At 44.8% G+C, this 18,067-nt stretch overlaps 1 protein-coding gene across 1 annotated transcript in view; it reads left to right on the forward strand.

Annotated features, from left to right (window-relative positions):
• Window positions 1-18,067, forward strand: part of ABCA4 (ATP binding cassette subfamily A member 4) — a 104,614-nt gene that overhangs the window by 74,995 nt on the left and 11,552 nt on the right. The window contains exons 33-40 of the mRNA XM_074961300.1: window positions 4,194-4,299; window positions 4,415-4,489; window positions 5,724-5,893; window positions 6,776-6,953; window positions 10,065-10,180; window positions 14,293-14,440; window positions 15,499-15,622; window positions 16,538-16,667. Coding sequence (XP_074817401.1) covers window positions 4,194-4,299; window positions 4,415-4,489; window positions 5,724-5,893; window positions 6,776-6,953; window positions 10,065-10,180; window positions 14,293-14,440; window positions 15,499-15,622; window positions 16,538-16,667 — 1,047 coding nt within the window. The remainder of the gene's footprint in view (window positions 1-4,193; window positions 4,300-4,414; window positions 4,490-5,723; window positions 5,894-6,775; window positions 6,954-10,064; window positions 10,181-14,292; window positions 14,441-15,498; window positions 15,623-16,537; window positions 16,668-18,067) is intronic.

Genomic DNA, 18,067 nt, shown 5'->3' on the forward strand with positions numbered 1-18,067 from the left:
TGCAGTGCAGGGTCAAAGTGAAGGAGCTGCAGAACACCTACTACAAGGCGCGGAAGGCAAACCGCTGCTACGGTGCTGTGCCCATGAGCTGCTGGTTCTACAAAGAGTTGGATGCGATACTCGGCGGCAACCCCACCTCCACTGCGAAGACCACTGTGGATACTTTGGTGGCTCGCATGCCAGTTGAGAGTGGACCGAGCCAGGAGGAGGAAATCTTGGACAAGGATGTGGAAGGGGAGGGGGACCCAGAGGTAGAGGAGGTCTGACATGCATGCAGCCAGGAGCTCTTTTCTACTGCAGAGGAGGCTGGCCAGTCACAGCAAAGCACAAAGAGGAGAGGAGGCCCCTGGTAAGTGTCCTTGATTTTGGCAATTGCTGAAGTGAATTGTTGGGGGCAGGAGGGTTGCAGAAAGCAGGTTTGAGTCTGTATGATGCGCGTACCACCACATGCCTAGTCTGAGCAGTGGAACAGGGTGTTGATTGACTCCCTCACTTCACGGAAATCTGCCTCCGAGATCTCCATGAAACTCTCAGGGAGATACTGGGCAATCCACTGCCGCAAGTTCTTTGGCAGAGCTTCTTTGTTTCTTGTCCCATTAAGGGTAACTTTCCCATGCCACTCTACCATCACTGGGGCTGCGGGGATCATTGGTGCACACAGGCAAGCCACATAAGGGCCAGGGCAGAAGCCACAGTCTTGGAGTAGACCATCCCTTGATTCCCTGCTCACCCTCAGCACTGAGATATCTTCCATAATGAACACAACCTGTGGAAAATGTGGGGACAGGAATGATTATAAGCCCTCCCCTCCCCCACAGTGCTGGCTCTCCCCAAGAGCCGAATGCCCAGTGTACAGTGCAGTCCTGGAACACTCATTTCCCCTGCCCCTGCAGTTACTCACCATTTTGGGGGTCTTGTGGCTCATGTGTGCTTGCCTGGGGTCAGCCGGTTAGTGATAGGTATGTGAATAGGTATGTGAATGTTTTAAATCACTGAAAGAAAAGGAGGACTTGTGGCACCTTAGAGACTAACAAATTTATTTGAGCATAAGCTTTCGTGAGCTACAGCTCACTTCATCGGATGCATTCAGTGGAAAATACAGTGGGGAGATTTATATACATAGAGAACATGAAACAATGGGTGTTACCATACACACTGTAACCAGAGTGATTACTTAAGGTGAGCTATTACCAGCAGGAGAGCGGGGCGGGGTGGGGGGGGGACACCTTTTGTAGTGATAATCAAGGTGGGCCATTTCCAGCAGTTGTCAGATGTTTTTGTCAACTACTGGAAATGGCTCACCTTGATTATCACTACAAAAGGTGTCCCCCCCCACTCTGCTGCTGGTAATAGCTCACCTTAAGTGATCACTCTGGTTACAATGTGTATGGTAACACCCATTGTTTCATGTTCTCTGTGTATATAAATCTCCCCATTGTATTTTCCACTGAATGCATCCGATGAAGTGAGCTGTAGCTCATGAAAGCTTATGCTCAAATAAATTTGTTAGTCTCTAAGGTGCCACAAGTACTCCTTTTCTTTTTGCAAATACAGACTAACACGGCTGCTACTCTGAAACCTGTAATTAAATCACTGAGTTAGTGGTCTCTGTGTGGAAAATAATATTGCTTCTGTAAAACGTTGCATTTTGGCTTCACAGAGATGACCTTGGGAGCCCAGCCTCCCTCTTTGTTATCGCGGGCTGAACAGCTGCACAGAATTAGAAAGTGGCCATGAAGAACTAAAGAGGACTTTCTGCATGATGTCATGATGCACTCCACCGAGTGGCCGAAAAACAAGAATTGAAGGAGTGGCAAGACAGCAAGAAGAGGGACTGAAAGGAGAATGCAGCGCACCAGAATGAAGCCACGGAGCGGCTCTTTAACGTTATGGAGCGTCAAGTGGATACGCTCCAGGCGTTACTAGCACTGCAAACCGAGCAGCTCCGTGCCTGCCCTCCCCTGCAGCCACTGTCGCAAAACTCTTTCCCATGCGCCCCCCAGACACCGTCAACACACTTATCAACCTCCTGGCTCCAGTCTCTACCCGCTGCATTCCACTCCTACCCCATCACAGTCCAGCCCTGCAGCCTCCTAGTACCCCCTGCGCTCAACACCGGTCCCTCCGCAGTTTAGCCCTGCTGAAGTACAGTACCCGCTGCACTGTATTCCAAAGGACAAAGTTGCATATGATACCTGGACATACACAAATCTTTAACCGTCCTGCGGCTGACCCTCCCTCCCCACATCCCCCACAGTGCTGATGTGTTTTTTTTGTTTGTCTCTCTCCTCCGGTGGTTGTTTTTTAATAAAAGAATTGTTTTGGTTTGAAAGAAACATTTATTCCATTAATTGGAAGCAAACGGCCCTGCAAAGCAACAGGCAATTTTCTTAAACCTTCACAGTGCAGCGTCTGCACCAATCACAATCACCTCCTAGCATTACAAGCACTGCATTCCCGAGCACAGCAACAAATATTAGTGGCTTTCAGCTTCAAATTGCTGCCTCAAGGCATCCCTGATCTTTATGGCCCCCTTGCTGCCCCCCTCTAATAGCCCCGGTCTTTGGCTGTTCAAATTCAGCCTCCAAGCACTGAGCCTCAGCAATCCAGCCAGGGTAAAGGTAAAATTGAACTCTTACTGGTACAGAGTCCGGCTCTCTCCCCCCCATCACGCCCCTGGAAGGGGCGGGGCCTCAAGCAGAAGGGGCAGGGCTGGGGGTCAACATCCCCCAGCCAGCCCATCCGCGCTGCCTGGCCTGCACCACCCAGGGCTCCAGCGGCGATTTAAAGGGCCCAGGGGTCTGGCCGCTGCCACAGTAGCAGCAGTGGCAGCTGGAGCCCCAGGCCCTTTTAAATCACCAGCCCTGGGGCAGCTGCTCCTTTGGTTCCCTGCTTGCAGCTTGCTGAACAGGCCAGTGTTCTGAAAGATGCGTGAGTCATGCACCTTTCTGGACCAGCCTGCGTTAACGTCTGTGAAACACCCACGGTGATCCACAAGCACCTGGAGAACCATTGAGAAATACCCCTTGCGATTAATGTACTGGGTGGCTAGGTGGTCTGATGCCAGAAATGGAATATGTGTGCCATCTATTTCCCCTCCACAGTTAGGGAAGCCCATTTGTGCAAAGCCATCCACAATGTCATGAACATTGCCCAGAGTCATGGTCTTTCGGAGCAGGATGCGATTAATGGCCCTGTACACTTCCGTCTACATGAGCCCAATGGTCGACTTTCCCACTCCGAACTGGTTAGTGACCGATCGGTAGCAGTCTGGAGTTGCCAGCTTCCACAGTGCAATCGCCACGCGCTTCTCCAACGACAGGGCAGTTCTCGTTCTCGTGTCCTTGCGCTGCAGGGCTGGGGCGAGTTCATCACACAGCCCCATGAATGTGGCTTTCCTCATCCGAAAGTTCTGCAGACACTGCTCATCATCCCAGACATGCATCACGATGTGATCCCACCACCTGGTGCTTGTTTCCTGAGCCCAAAAGCGGGGTTCCACTGTAGTCAACACCTTCGTGAATGCCACAAGCAATCTCGTGTCATAGCTACTACGCATGGCGAGATCAATGTCGCACTCCTCTTGCCTTTGTAGTTTAAGGAATAACTCCACTGCCACTCCTGACGTGTTAGTCAGAGCGAGCAGCATATTGGTCAACAGTGCAGGATCCATTCCTGCAGACCAAAGAGGCAGAGCGCGCAGTACACAAACCATTGAAAGATGGTGCCAAATGCCGATGGAAGCACAGGGATAGCTGGGATGCGAAGCAATGCATCATGGGGCATTGGGACAGGACCCAGGATGCCCTGCGACCTCCTCTGCCTTCGCACAACTCTTAGTGGCAGAAGAGGAAGAGATGCTGTTTTGGATAGCTGCCCAGAGTGTACCTCTCCAAATACCGATGCAAACAACGCAAGTGTGAACCCACTATTGTGTGGGCAGCTGACAGTGTGAACACACAACAGAGGTTTCCCTTCCCTTCCCTCTCTGAACAGCAATGTAACTGCCAGTGATATAACTCTGACAGTGTAGACATACTTGCAAAATCTCTAAGAGCTATGTGGTTTGTTAGTGAATGGAGGCTTTTACACATAAATTATGTATCTAAAGCAAACATTTACTAAAGCAGCTTTTAGTATTTCTGTTGACTAGAGAGATTTGGATCTATAATATAAGTATGCTCTTCTGCTAGGTATGGAGGAATTTCCATTGGAGGAAAACTCCCAGTCCTTCATGTCACTGGAGATCAAATTGTTGATTTTTTGAGAGATCTTGGCCAAATGATGAATATAACAGGGGTAAGCAGGAATATTTTGTCTGTTTGTTAAAATACAGCAAGCAAATGTTGCAAATGTGTAGAACCAAAATCTCATTCTGCTGGCTGATTTTAGACTTTGTTTTCTTGACTTTTAGGGTCAAGCCGCAATGTCTGTTGCTAAAGAAATGTCTAATTTCCTTAAATACATGGAAACTGAAGACAACATTAAGGTATGTGGGGAGGATAGTCTGGAAACACACTGCTGTTTTGGAGCCAGATTCCACTCTGTAAGAACATTATTGTCCGTAGCTAAAAAGAGAGTTTAAATGTTATGTCCGTTTCTTGTATGCAGTGTTGTAGGATATTAGAGAGACAAGGTGGGTGAGGTAATATTTTTTATTGGACCAACTTCTGTTTCTAAGAGAGACAAGCTTTCAAGCTTATACACAGCTCTTCTTCAGTTCTGGGAAACCTATTTATTCAGAGTGGCACAGCTAACTACAAAGTGGAACAGGTTGTTTAGCACAAGTAGTTAATACATATTTCCAGGGACCACTTCACCTTGAATGGTTCCTTGAAATACATGCTAAACAATCTAAACGTGCTAAATGTGCTAAACAACCTGATCCACCTTGTATTAAGTTGTGACACTCTGAGGCTATGACTATTCCACCCCCCTGAGAGACACAAGTTACGCCAGCATAAGCAGTAGTGTGCACAATGCTATGTAGCAGGAGAGCTTCTCCTGCCAACATAGCTTCCGCTGCTCATGGAGGTGGGTTTTTTATGCTGACAGGAGAGCTCTCTCCCGTCGGCATAGAGCGCGCTGCGCCGCTGTAGGTGTAGACATGCCCTGAGTCAGGGGTGCGGCAGCACCCCCTGGTTTTAAGAGGTTTCCATCATATACAGGGTTCAGCACCTCCACTATAAAAATTGTTCCAGTGCCACTGCTCTGAGTAAGTTTCCCAGATCTGAAGAAGAGCTCTGTGAAAGCTCAAAAGCTTGTCTCTCTCACCAACAGAAGTTGGTCCAATAAAATATATTACCTCACCCACCTTGACTCTGTAATGTCTGTTTCTTATAAGTAATTTTACTGGACACACTGATACGTGCAAAGTTATGTTTAATGTAGTAGTTTTCTATTTTGTTTTGTTATCCTGTTGCCATTCTATACACTTTCGAAGAATATCTTTCAGGTATTAAAAAGCTGACTTTGTAAAATTCATTGCCCCATTGTTGGAAAGCTTTTTTAAAACCAGTGTTTTGGAATGATCTCACTAAAACACAACGTGTGGGCTCCCCCTGCTGGGTCACTTCAGGTATCTAACAAACCCTCAGAGCTATGCACATTCCTGTTGACATTTTCCATCTGAGAAGTAAACAAAAGGCAGCCATGTGGCCTCCTGCTGCTCTGTGTTAGTAGTGCAGGCTGCTTAAAACACTTTTGCTTTCTGGCTCTTATAGGTGTGGTTTAACAATAAAGGCTGGCACGCCATGGTAAGCTTTCTCAATGTAGCCAACAATGCAGTCCTGAGAGCCAATCTGCGACAAGGCCAAGCTCCTGAGGAATATGGGATCACTGCAATAAATCATCCTCTGAACCTCACCAAGGAGCAGCTCTCAGAAGTCACTGTGTAAGCTGCAGTAGTTTCCCTGGATTCTTTCACACATTTATTTCTCTTCCTCTCCATTCAGCCTATTCCCACCCCCCGCTTCATCCCTGAGAGCTCAACCACCAAGTTGAAGCTTGAGTGGTATAGTTTAATTCATGGCATATGTTTTTATGTGCCATTTGCATGGGGACCCTTTCCTTCAATTTTATCATAGTCAGAAGTTAGGTAAAAAATCTCTTCTGTGTTCTCTGCCTGTGAGACAAGCTCATTACTGTTCCTTGCAGAGAGGCTCTCCCATCCTACCTACAGGCTATCTCCATTGGTAACGTAACTATGGGTGTAGGCACGCCTGTGCCATGTATCAGAAAAGCCAGAGTAAAGGCATCATAATTTGGCTCTTAGGTGCCCACAGGTACTTGGTGCTGTACAAGACACACAGTCAAACATGTTCCCTGGCCCAAGGAGCTCTCATACCATGGCATTTTCACAGCTGTGCATGGTCCTTGTGTTGGGTCTTTTATTAATCCCCATTGCTGAATGTCTCTGTCTGGCTGCACCTGAGTGACAGTACGGTCTGTAACAGCAGGGCTGCCTTGAGGGGAGCGAGTGTCATGTGGGTGTGCAGGGAACAGATCGATCTGTATGTGTGTACTTGTTAGTTACAACCCTGAACTTAATGCCACAAAATATACTAACAAATTCCCAACGTTTGAATAACCCTTGACTTCCAAAATACCCTTGTGATAGCTGGATGTTAACACTGCCTGTCGTTTTCAAGGATTTCCTGCTGGTGTTAGCTAGTATGGGTTGTAGCTGCTTGTGCTGGCTCAGAGCTCTCTAGTGGCATTATGAATTACTTTCACTCTTGCTCATACGGTCCCTCCCTCCTCTGCTTTGTTGCAGGCTGACCACTTCGGTGGATGTTGTTGTTGCCATCTGTGTGATTTTTGCCATGTCCTTCATCCCGGCCAGTTTTGTTTTGTATCTGATCCAAGAACGGGTGACGAAGGCCAAGCACCTCCAGTTTGTCAGTGGTGTTAGCCCTGCTGTTTACTGGCTAACCAATTTCATTTGGGACATCGTGAGTAACTGCTAGTTGGAGCTCTTTGTCTGGAGCTATTCCTGCGTTTGGTTTAGCTTGGAACCTGTAGACCTGTTTAGTGAGGTAGATCCCAAGCCCAGCAAACTATTCATTTCTTAAACCATTACCTGGGTAGCTTGTACTAAGCGCCTAACCTCATGGATTTCCAGTGCATACAATTGTATCTTTCTGTACATATTATTATTTTGTATTGTTGCAATATAGAATAACGCCGTCGCTGGGGCTAGTTTAGAGCTGTGCTGAGAGCCTGGCTTTCACTTCCCGGGCCAGGAGGGAAGAACTTCTCTGACTGACTTAGGCCATGTCTGCACTGCTACAGCACAGCTACAGTACCGTAGTGTAGATGCTTCCAGCATTGATGGAAGGGTATTTTCCACTGATGCAGTTAATCCACCTCTCCAAGAGGTGGGAGCTAGGATTCTTCCATCAGTCTAGCTGCGTCTACACCAGGACGCAACTTAACTACAGCAGTCTGGGTGAGAAATTTTTTACAGCCCCAAGCACCACAGCTAGGTGGATCCAATTTTTCAGCGTGAATCAGGCTTAAGGCAAAGTGATAGCGGACTCCAGAAGGAGCCCTGTTCCAGCCCTTCTCATTTAAAAAGAAGAGAGTACACCACCGCTGCCACCATGTCTAGGTTCCTTCCCCACTCTGAACTCTAGGGTACAGATGTGGAGACCTGCATGAAAGACCCCCTAAGTTTATTCTTACCAACTTAGGCTAAAAACTTCCTCAAGGTACAAACTTTGCCTTGTCCTTGAACCCTATGCTGCCACGACCAAGCGTGTTAAACAAAGAACAGGGAAAGAGCCCACTTGGAGACGTCTTCCCCTCCAAAATATCCCCCCAACCCCTACACCCCCTTTCCTGGGGAAGGCTTGATAAAAGTCCTCACCAATTTGCATAGGTGAACACAGACCCAAACCCTTGGATCTTAAGAACAATGAAAAAGCAATCAGGCTCTTAAAAGAAGAATTTTAATTGAAGAAAAAGTAAAAGAATCACCTCTGTAAAATCAGGATGGTAAATACCTTACAGGGTAATCAGATTCAAAACATAGAGAATCCCTCTAGGCCAAACCTTAAGTTACAAAAAGACACAAAAACAGGAATATACATTCCATTCAGCACAGCTATTTTACCAGCCATTTAAACAAAAGGAAATCTAATGCATATCTAGCTAGATTACTTACTAATTTAACAGAAGTTCTGAAGAGCATTCCTGATCTGTTCCCGGCAAAAGCATCCCACACAGACAGACCGACCCTTTGTTCCCCACCCCCGCCCTCCAGCTTTGAAAGTAACTTGTCTCCTCATTGGTCATTTTGGTCAGGTGCCAGCGAGGTTATCCTAGCTTCTTAACCCTTTACAGGTGAAAGGGTTTTGCCTCTGGCCAGGAGGGATTTTATAGTTCTGTATATAGAAAGGTGGTTACCCTTCCCTTTATATTTATGACAATAGCAGACTGCAGAAGGAGCCTGGTTCCAGCCCTTCTCATTTAAAAAGAAGAGAGTACATTAGGGTTGGGTCCAAAGGGTGCGTAAAACATGAGCACTTGAAGGGATCATCGGGGGTTCAGCTAGGACCTCACAGGAAGGGTATAGAGGGCAGTAATTTAGTATATGAGGGGAAGAAAGTAGATAGTCTGGATTTTGTACACCATACTGAAACAGACAGTCGTGCTAGCCTTCCATCAACTTTTAAAATCATTGCGAGGGGTTTTGTCGTAGCACTTGGAAGAACATTCGAGACATATTAGCTAGTGCTGCTTATGCTATAAAAATGCCTTTCCCTGTGCCTTATGAACCTTTGATCATTCTGGTCATATAGTATTACTAAAGTAATAAACATAAATACTGGGCAGGGGGATGGCTGAGCTTGCTGTCACTTTATCCTCCTATCTGTATATAGCAGCAGTTCAATTTAGTGGAGTGAAGCCAACAAGAACTGTTCTTTTAATCTAATATATCTGTGTTTCCATTGCCCCAATACCTTACATATATGTATCTGTTACATAAATTAGAGTTTACAGTCCTCATCCTGCTAGCCCAGGCTGGAAATATAAATCTATGAAGTGCAGTTAGATTTCTGTTGTTCCCCAAATGGCATGACATCACCACCACCCTGGACAAATTTAGCATCCTAGGAACCTGCTATGTAGGAAGATAGGGGAACCAAGCAAGGGATTGTTAGGGAATCCTGAGGAATTCTTGTACTTTGCATTGGGTTATATTGTGTCCCTGTTCAAACACAGACACGAGGGCGCAGGAGTGGGAGTGAGGGTCTCTCAGGCCCGGTCTACCCTACAGAGGAGCCTCGCTGCCCTGGGGGTTACAGCCAGAGCCCCTCCGCCTGGCTGTCAAAGGCCGCAACAGACAATGTAAACAATACAGTGTTTACACAGACACTGCGTTGACCTAACTACATCGACCAGTGGGGCTCCGGCTGTCAGCTCCCCACAATACCCCACTTCAGTCAGTATAGGCGTGCTCTGCCGACGGAAGGAGCATAGAGTGGACACAAAGAGCCGATTTAATTACTGCAGGTTTCAGAGTAGCAGCCGTGTTAGTCTGTATTCACAAAAAGAAAAGGAGGACTTGTGGCACCTTAGAGACTAACACATTTATTTGAGCATAAGCTTTCGTGAGCTACAGCTCAAGCTCACGAGCTATAGCTACAGCTGTAGCTCACGAAAGCTTATGCTCAAATAAATGTGTTAGTCTCTAAGGTGCCACAAGTCCTCCTTTTAATTACTGCAGTGGCTGTAGGTCGACTTAACTTAAGTCAAGTTAACTTTGTAGCGTAGACATGCCCACAGAAAGAGCTGTTGCAAATTATTTCTCTTCCCCACACGCCAATACTTTGGACAATTGGGGAGGAGGAATGGTGCCTCTCTGAGGCATGGTGCCTCTATGCAGATCACTTACAAACTGCCCCTTCTGATGGGCTGCCTGCCAGCTAAAGGCACGATCTAACCCATTATTTCCAATGCCCCTCAATTTAAAACCGTTTTGGAGCAGATCAGTAGGCCTGGGAATGTTTGCAGCTCTACAGGGCTCACACATCACACTTCTTCCTTTGCTGTGACAGGTGAATTACACAGTGAGTGCTGGCATGGTTGTGGGTATATTCATTGGATTTGAAAAGAGAGCCTACACGTCTCCAAGCAATCTCCCTGTACTTATTGCATTGCTGCTTCTGTATGGGTAAGTCTTCCAGGCAATTTATTCATGTAGAGTCTAGTAAGCAGACAGTGACCTTTATTTTCATGTTCGAAACAAATTTCAGGTTGCTAAGCTTGGTAGTGAGTGATGTCTAGTTTTAAAGAGGTATAATCTAGTGGGCACAACAGAGCACTGGGAACCAGGAACTCGTTGGTTCTAATCCCAGCCCCAACAATAATTTACTATATGGCCATGAGCAAGACACTTAACCCCTCTACCACAGTCTTCCCATCTGCAAAGTCAGGACATGATATTTATTTACTATCTCACAGGGATGTTTTGAGAATTAACTAGCTAATTGGGCTGGACAGGATTTGGAGGGATGGAACTTTTTATGGCTAATTATTAGTAATAGCCATTATTATGGTAGGGCACAAAGGTCCCCATCCGAATTGGGGCTCCATTATGCTAGACACTGTGTAACCACAGATAAAGACAAAGGAGGCAGTATAGCTAAGTGGGTAGAGAACTGAACTGGTACTCAAGAAATCCAGGTATAGTTGCTCTGTTCACTCGGGTGAACTTGATGAACATTTCATCTCTCTGTGCCTTGGTTTATCTATCTGTAAAATGCATAAGTATACTGACCCTCCTTTGTAAAGTGCTTTGAGATCTACTGATGAAAAGTCCTGTATAAGAGCTAGGTACTAAAGAGAGACAGCCTACAATTGTAACTGATACAAGGATTCTGATCCCCAGCTCTGCCATATGCAGCAAAATGGGTTTACTAATGTTTACCCACCTCACAGAGGTATTGAGAGTCTTAAAGGTGAAATTGGATTTGTGTGCTGTTCTGCTGCTTTCTGACAGATAAAGAAGGTCTAAATGTTTTTTTAAACCCATATATTTTGTTTGTTTTTTACCCCTAGAAATTCCAGAAATATCAGATCTTGTTTTCTGAGGTTTAGCTGAGGTAGTCGTTGGCAAGCTTAAATGTCTACTGTGAACTTTTTCAGCCTTTATCTGAAGGGGTGGAATGTATTCAGTCTTTAACAAATAGACCATTTCTTCCAGCTGTTTAAGCAATTCAGTTAAATAAGTGTTTGCAAAAAGAGTTTTTACAAGACTGAATAAAATTCACTTCCCCTCTCAGTTAGTCAGGGTTCACTTTTAATCTCACAACCCTACTAGTTCTGCAGCTGTCCACAGTGTCCGCTACATAAAATAGATCAGACAAGATCTGAATTACTAATGTAAAAGAACAAGCAGCTTTTTATCTTTAAACACAGGGGCCTTCCAGGCCCCCTTCATACACCACAAAGAAGCCTAGAATGGGCAGAAATCCAATTTTGCTTTTTCTTTAGCGGTCACCTTTAATGTGCTGAGGTTTGTCAAGCACTTTGGATGGAAGGCATTATACAACTGCTGAGCATCATTTAGTGTCTGCAAAGTACTTGAAGATGAAAAATGTTAAATAAATGACGGATACTGTTTTATTTCTAGTCACTTCCCCATGCTTTTTCAAAGTTACAATAGTGCAATCACTAAGAAGTGTAGTCACTAGTTAAAGACACCTAAAAGCATTTAATCAGAATAGCCAGGGGAATTTTACAGGCATAAGAATGTACTATATTAAAAGGAGTGTGTTTCTGTTGTTTTAAAAGCATCTGTAAAAATGAAGAAATGTTTGCCAAAAAGCATCCCATGTGAGTCATTTTCAACTTCCACTTGTGACCACAGCCAGGTTTTAAATATGTCTTCAGAGGCAAGAGCTAGTGGACGATCCCCACTGCATCATCTTGTGATTTTCTTTTAGCAGCAACTTGTGAAACTTGTGAAATTGTCGTCTACTTAGCCCCCAGTTTGTACATAGCAGGAATGTATGACAGAGTTTGGAGCAATTCAGCACTGTTGTCACTGCAGCTTCTCCTTGTCAGACTGTTTGCTGCCCAACATTATCAGTATGTTAAAGAAGCATACTGTTGTTCTGCTGCTGAATCAACACCTGATATAGTGTGACAGTTCTTTGGGTACTCAGGACTCTGAGGCCAGGTCTACTCTACAGATCTATATCAGTATAAATATGTCACTCAGGGGTGTGAAAAATCCACACCCCCTGAGCAATGCAGTTATACCAACCTATCCCCCTGTACAGACAGCCATATGTCAACAGGAGAGCTTCTCCCATCAACATAGCTATTGCCTCTTGGGGAGGGGGATTAACTACGCCCATGGGAGAAGTACTCCTGTCAGCATAGAGCATCTTCACGTGTGCTACAGTGGCGCATCTGCATTGGTGGAGCTGCACCAACGCAGCAGTTTAAGTGTAGACCTGCCCTTAGTCATCTTCTTACCCTCGCCTCTAACAAGATGGAGTCTTTTGTGCAGTAGTGGGTGTCTTCTCCCTAACACCGTCAGCCCTTCTGCCACTCAAGCACTCTCCCCTGGGCTTATGCCAGCCCTTCCTTTGCCAGGCAGGCTAACAGTAGGTGCACCCCAATCCCCAAATCCCTTTGAATCATTCTGCAGTGGTATCCAGCCCCTGACATTGGCTACTCCCAGAAATTCCAGATTCTCTGCACCCAAAAGTGCAGTGTACCCCAATTTGCCATTTTGTCCTTAAACCACCACTCCTGTAAACCATACAGCACTTGTGAGCACTTATAATAAAACAAAAGTAGGTTTGTTTAAGAAAAATAAAGATTGAACTAGAAACAAGAGAGTGGGGGGAAACAAGTGTTTACAATATAAAACAGGAAGCTGGATCTACATTTATCAATAGTTACCTATCCAATATAATAAAGTAGATTTCCCCCAAAGTTCAGTACTTTGCAGAGCTGGCTGGTTTCTCAATAATCAAGATCCAAATATTCATGAAAGCCCCCTGCCCTTTAAAGGTTTCCTCAGTGAATGGATCCAGAGTGTCTTTCCCCACACTGTGCTTTAGTGAAGTCCTTTGTTTCTGTTCACAGGCAAGGCGAACCCTGACCTGGTTGCAAAGTTTCTTTTCTACCTTTAAGTGGTTTTGATTGTATGTCATTGTCTCTGATGGTTTTCCATTGACTGTTCTGTGATGTGGCAAGGATAGACAATAGAACCTTGCATTACCTTGCTGACTGACTCGGGAGGGTGACAACTCCTTTTTGGTTAAAGGGGTCCTCACTGAGACACATTACCTGCTGCTGACTAATTTCTACTCTAATTCCATAAAGCAAACTTTCAGTATAAATACATTGTTCCTTAAATATTACCTGTAGGAACATCTCACAATGATTGAGTCTTGACAAGTTATAAGCTTTCTATAGATACCCTACATGTTACTCTTTATGGATAAATATCCTGTAAGACATGTGTTAGGTGTAGTGAGTCTGTCAGGTCTGAGGCGAGAGCTGTTTTTAAAGAACAGGGGACACTTTGCCAAGGGGTCTCTGTATCATAAGTAGTGGCATAGGGAACCCCAAGCTGGGTTGCAGATCAAGTGTGAGATGCATTGGTAGAGCTAAGAGAACATAAGTTTGTAAAGTATCTACCTCTCCTATGCTCTGCTCAAACCAGTATCGTGTTAGTGTCTCACTTTTATGACCTCAAAATTTCACCCATGATATTTTTTATAATAGAAAATTAATCATGTGCAATTTCTTCACTTATGTGCAGTTGCTGCCCTTATAATCACTAAAATCCTTGACTGATGAAGTGTTAATAACCTCTAGTAAGTAATTGTGTCTGATTTTTCTGGCCAGTTCCAGGGGTTGAAATAGTGGTATTTGGCAAAACTACATAGCTCATTTACTACATCTAACCTTTACCTGCTTCTCTCATAGATAGAGTTCAGCTGTGGCACTCATGGCTTGTCCAGAGATATCAGGGTAGTCACCTGCTGTGTGGTGATGATTGCCATACAGGTGTTAGTTTTCTAAAATCTCATCAATTTCACCTGATGCTGTTGCTTCACATTTGAGCAGCGAACAGAACTAGGCAGATGGGGAAAAAAAGCCATTGTGTGGTAACCAAAGCTTGGAGTCCGAATGAAATCTCTGATTAGTTCTGAGATTTCGCCATGTATGGGACAAGGAGAGGAGGGCTCAGCATATGTCTCTGACAAACTAAAGGGAATACTCAGAAGCTGATATGTTGTGTTTCTGTCTTTCACACAGGTGGGCAGTAATTCCCATGATGTACCCAGCGTCCTACCTGTTCAGTGTTCCTAGCACTGCCTACGTTGCATTGTCTTGTCTTAATCTCTTCATTGGTATCAACAGCAGTGCCATTACATTTATCCTGGAGTTGTTCGAAAATAACCCAGTAAGCAATGTTTTCATGGAGACCTTGATTTAAAGAGCTGTGCCAAGACAGCATACTGCATGTAAGGTGTCCCAGCCTAGTATGTGGCGGGTCACCATCTGTAGTAATTGTGTTTTCGCCCTCCGCTGACCTTTCTGGGAGTGAGTAGGGAAGACACTACTGGCTGTATGTGGACTTGGAGGGTGGAGAGCTCTGAGTGGAGCCAAAGGAACCAAATGAAGTGGGGGTAGGCACAATTGACTTGCTGAGCTACCAGCCACACACACACAAAGGAATGACAGTGAAGTGCTTTTGATCAAGGAGAAAAAATCCATCTTGAGCCACTGCCAGGAGCCAGCTTCTTCCTCAGAGTGGTACATGTGATGATACAGTGTGTTTGCTTGGCCTGGAAAAGATGATGGTTTTGGCTCAACTAGCTTCATGATTTCATGTGCCAGCTTTATCATGCCCTCTGGCACTGTTATCTATCCATTCTCTTTTGTATTTTCAAAAATCATGTGTGTGCTCCTTCACAACTTCTTGCTGTGATAACATGACAATACAAGCCAGTGCTGCTCAGCCTGAGGTGCAACAGGCCAACGTTATGTTACTTCTGAGACCGAGTCTTTCCCAGATTATGCCCGTCCTTTTAGAGTTATACTCCTGGCATTAAAGACAACATAACCGGCGAGCAAGAATCTTTCTGTTCAAGAGTCCCTGTCCCAGTTTATAATGGATGGGGACAGAATGACACATTGCCTACAGTACATACAATAATATTGGTGAAGAAGGTGAAGAAAACATTTCTTTTCTCACTGGCATTTTTTTCCACATAAAACTCCCTGTTAATTTGCCTCATTTGCTAGAGTTGTCCTACTACAAACTATATCCCTATGTTCTATTTTGCAAGTCTTTGGTGTATAGACTGATAGATACTCTAACATTATCTCTGTCTTCAGAACAGAGAAGACCTAATTTCACTGATATGACAGAGAACTGAGCATTCATTTCACTTTTTTCTTAAAGAAAATGCTCTAAGATGCCTGAGTTTCACTCCATATGTTATTTCCATATGTTAGTCTTTGCAGAAATTCAATAATACACTGAAAAATATGCTGATAATCTTCCCACATTTCTGCCTGGGCCGTGGACTCATTGACCTAGCCATGAACCAAGCAGTGACAGATGTCTATGCCAGGTTTGGTAAGTAATAGCTAGTAACTTCAAGGGACGTTTTGAAACCAATGCTGATCATGTCCATACCTGGTCTAAGATATATAAGGACTGGTGGCTGTTTCTCAAATTTCCAACTTTTTCATGTCCGTATGTGTGTCATGAATGGTCAGAACAAAAGTTCAACCCCTTTAAAGGAGTTGCAATACACCAATACAACTTTAAATGCTGCGTGGGGTATGGCCCATACCAGTAGCCTGTGTCCTAAGTGAAACCATTTCTACTGTACTTAGATTCTGATCTGCCTTCATTTTTTGCCCTTTCATGGTGGGTGGGTTTGAGAAGATAGAAACACTAACATCCTCTACCAGACTGCAGGGCTTTGAAGACTGGCATTGAAACTAATAGGTGAAGTCCCTGCTTTCCTTGCTCTGAGCTACCTGATCCTCTAGACAATCATAGCTGGGATATATGTCTGCAATGTTAATTGCTGTCTGCTATTTTGATAGCCTTCGTACTAATTTTAAAAATGGCTGCATTTCTTTAAATGCCCCCCGTGTGGTGCTGTGGCTGCCTTTGATAAAAGAGAACTTCTTGCTGGAAAGGCAGTGATAGATCAACACAAAGTTTATTAATTTTTACTCAGAAAGGAAAATTGCCACCAGAATACCCCATGAAAATGTCTAGATATGATCTGCCACTGGCCTCATATCTATGGAGACAGCATTCATTTTTGCTCCCACATATGAGTGTCTTTAGAATTTGGTTTTGAGTTTTCAATAAGAGTCTTTATTAGGGCACCTGGGAAAATTGCAGACATTGCCTGGTAATCACATAAATTACAGATTTGCATCGGAAGTCATTACGCTAATGAGTTTTGTTCTGAGGAGCAGTGCTGTGTTTGGGCTATATTTCACCTTGCTTTCTCGTGATTTCACTCCAAAGGTGAGAAGCATGTCTTGAATCCATTCCAGTGGGATTTTGTTGGAAAGAACCTGGTTGCCATGGCAGTTGAAGGGGTTGTATACTTTGCTCTGAATCTCCTTATGCAGCATCATCAGATCCCCGCAAGATGGTATGTCCAAAAACCCTTGGACTCAGAGATAACAAACTTTCATACAAGCGTAACAAAAGCTTTGTGTCTTAGTTATCCACTGTGATGCCTTTTCTCTCCTGGAAGTCTCCCATTTGTGGTGGCTTTACAAGATTCACCCTGTTTACTTTGGCATCATCCTCAGCCACTGGGCCCTGATTCAGGGAAGCACTTAAGAATGTACTTAAGTCCCATTAACTTCATTACTTCCGTGGGATTTAAGTAGATGCTTATTTGCTCTCTTAAAACAGAAATGTTTTTCGGAATTAGAGTTTCAGGGTTAACTTATTGTATTAGGTAAACTGTGGTATTTAGTCCCCAAAGTGAACTTTTAAAGCTTCCAAGTGACTTAAATGCTGATGAGAGGTGCTGGCCAGGAAGTCCCATGGACTGCAGCCCTCTGTTTATGCACAGCACAGTAACAGCATGGGCAGTAGCTTCCCACACTGCTTCTTAAAACTTCCTCACTCCCACCAGGGAGCTTCCTCCAGGCATGAGAGTGTAATTCATTCGCAGATGTGATTGCCAGCAAGGGTTCCAAGGATATGTCTCACATGGACAGTTTTCCATTAAGAAGTAGACTGAGACCATCAGCTCTGTATACCTAAGGCTTTGACTGAGCACTGTGTTGTGTCAGATTCAAATTACTGATGGAGGAGTGAACAGATCCATGTCCCATTACAAACACCTTTGATCCACCCATGTGTTCACAGTACTTGGGGTTTAAGATGGAGAAGTCTCTTCAAATCCAAGAGTGCTCCAGTTAATGTCATATTATAAAACTAAGGTCTTCTCTCTTCATCTAGTCACATTTCCTGGCAATCATCTAACTATGATTTCAGGCTCTGCTATTGTAATTGTATTGTGCCCCATGCTGGGAGGAGTGGTAGATACGCTGGAGGGGAGGGATAGGATACAGAAGGACCTAGACAAATTGGAGGATTGGGCCAAAAGAAATCTGATGAGGTTCAATAAGGATAAGTGCAGGGTCCTGCACTTAGGATGGAAGAATCCAATGCACCGCTACAGACTAGGGACCGAATGGCTAGGCAGCAGTTCTGCGGAAAAGGACCTAGGGGTGACAGTGGACGAGAAGCTGGATATGAGTCAACAGTGTGCCCTTGTTGCCAAGAAGGCCAATGGCATTTTGGGATGTATAAGTAGGGGCATAGCGAGCAGATCGAGGGATGTGATCGTTCCCCTCTATTCGACACTGGTGAGGCCTCATCTGGAGTACTGTGTCCAGTTTTGGGCCCCACACTACAAGAAGGATGTGGATAAATTGGAGAGAGTCCAGCGAAGGGCAACAAAAATGATTAGGGGTCTAGAGCACATGACTTATGAAGAGAGGCTGAGGGAGCTGGGATTGTTTAGTCTGCAGA

This window comes from Natator depressus, chromosome 8, assembly GCF_965152275.1.
Source record: "Natator depressus isolate rNatDep1 chromosome 8, rNatDep2.hap1, whole genome shotgun sequence".
Lineage (NCBI taxonomy): Eukaryota > Metazoa > Chordata > Testudines > Cheloniidae > Natator > Natator depressus.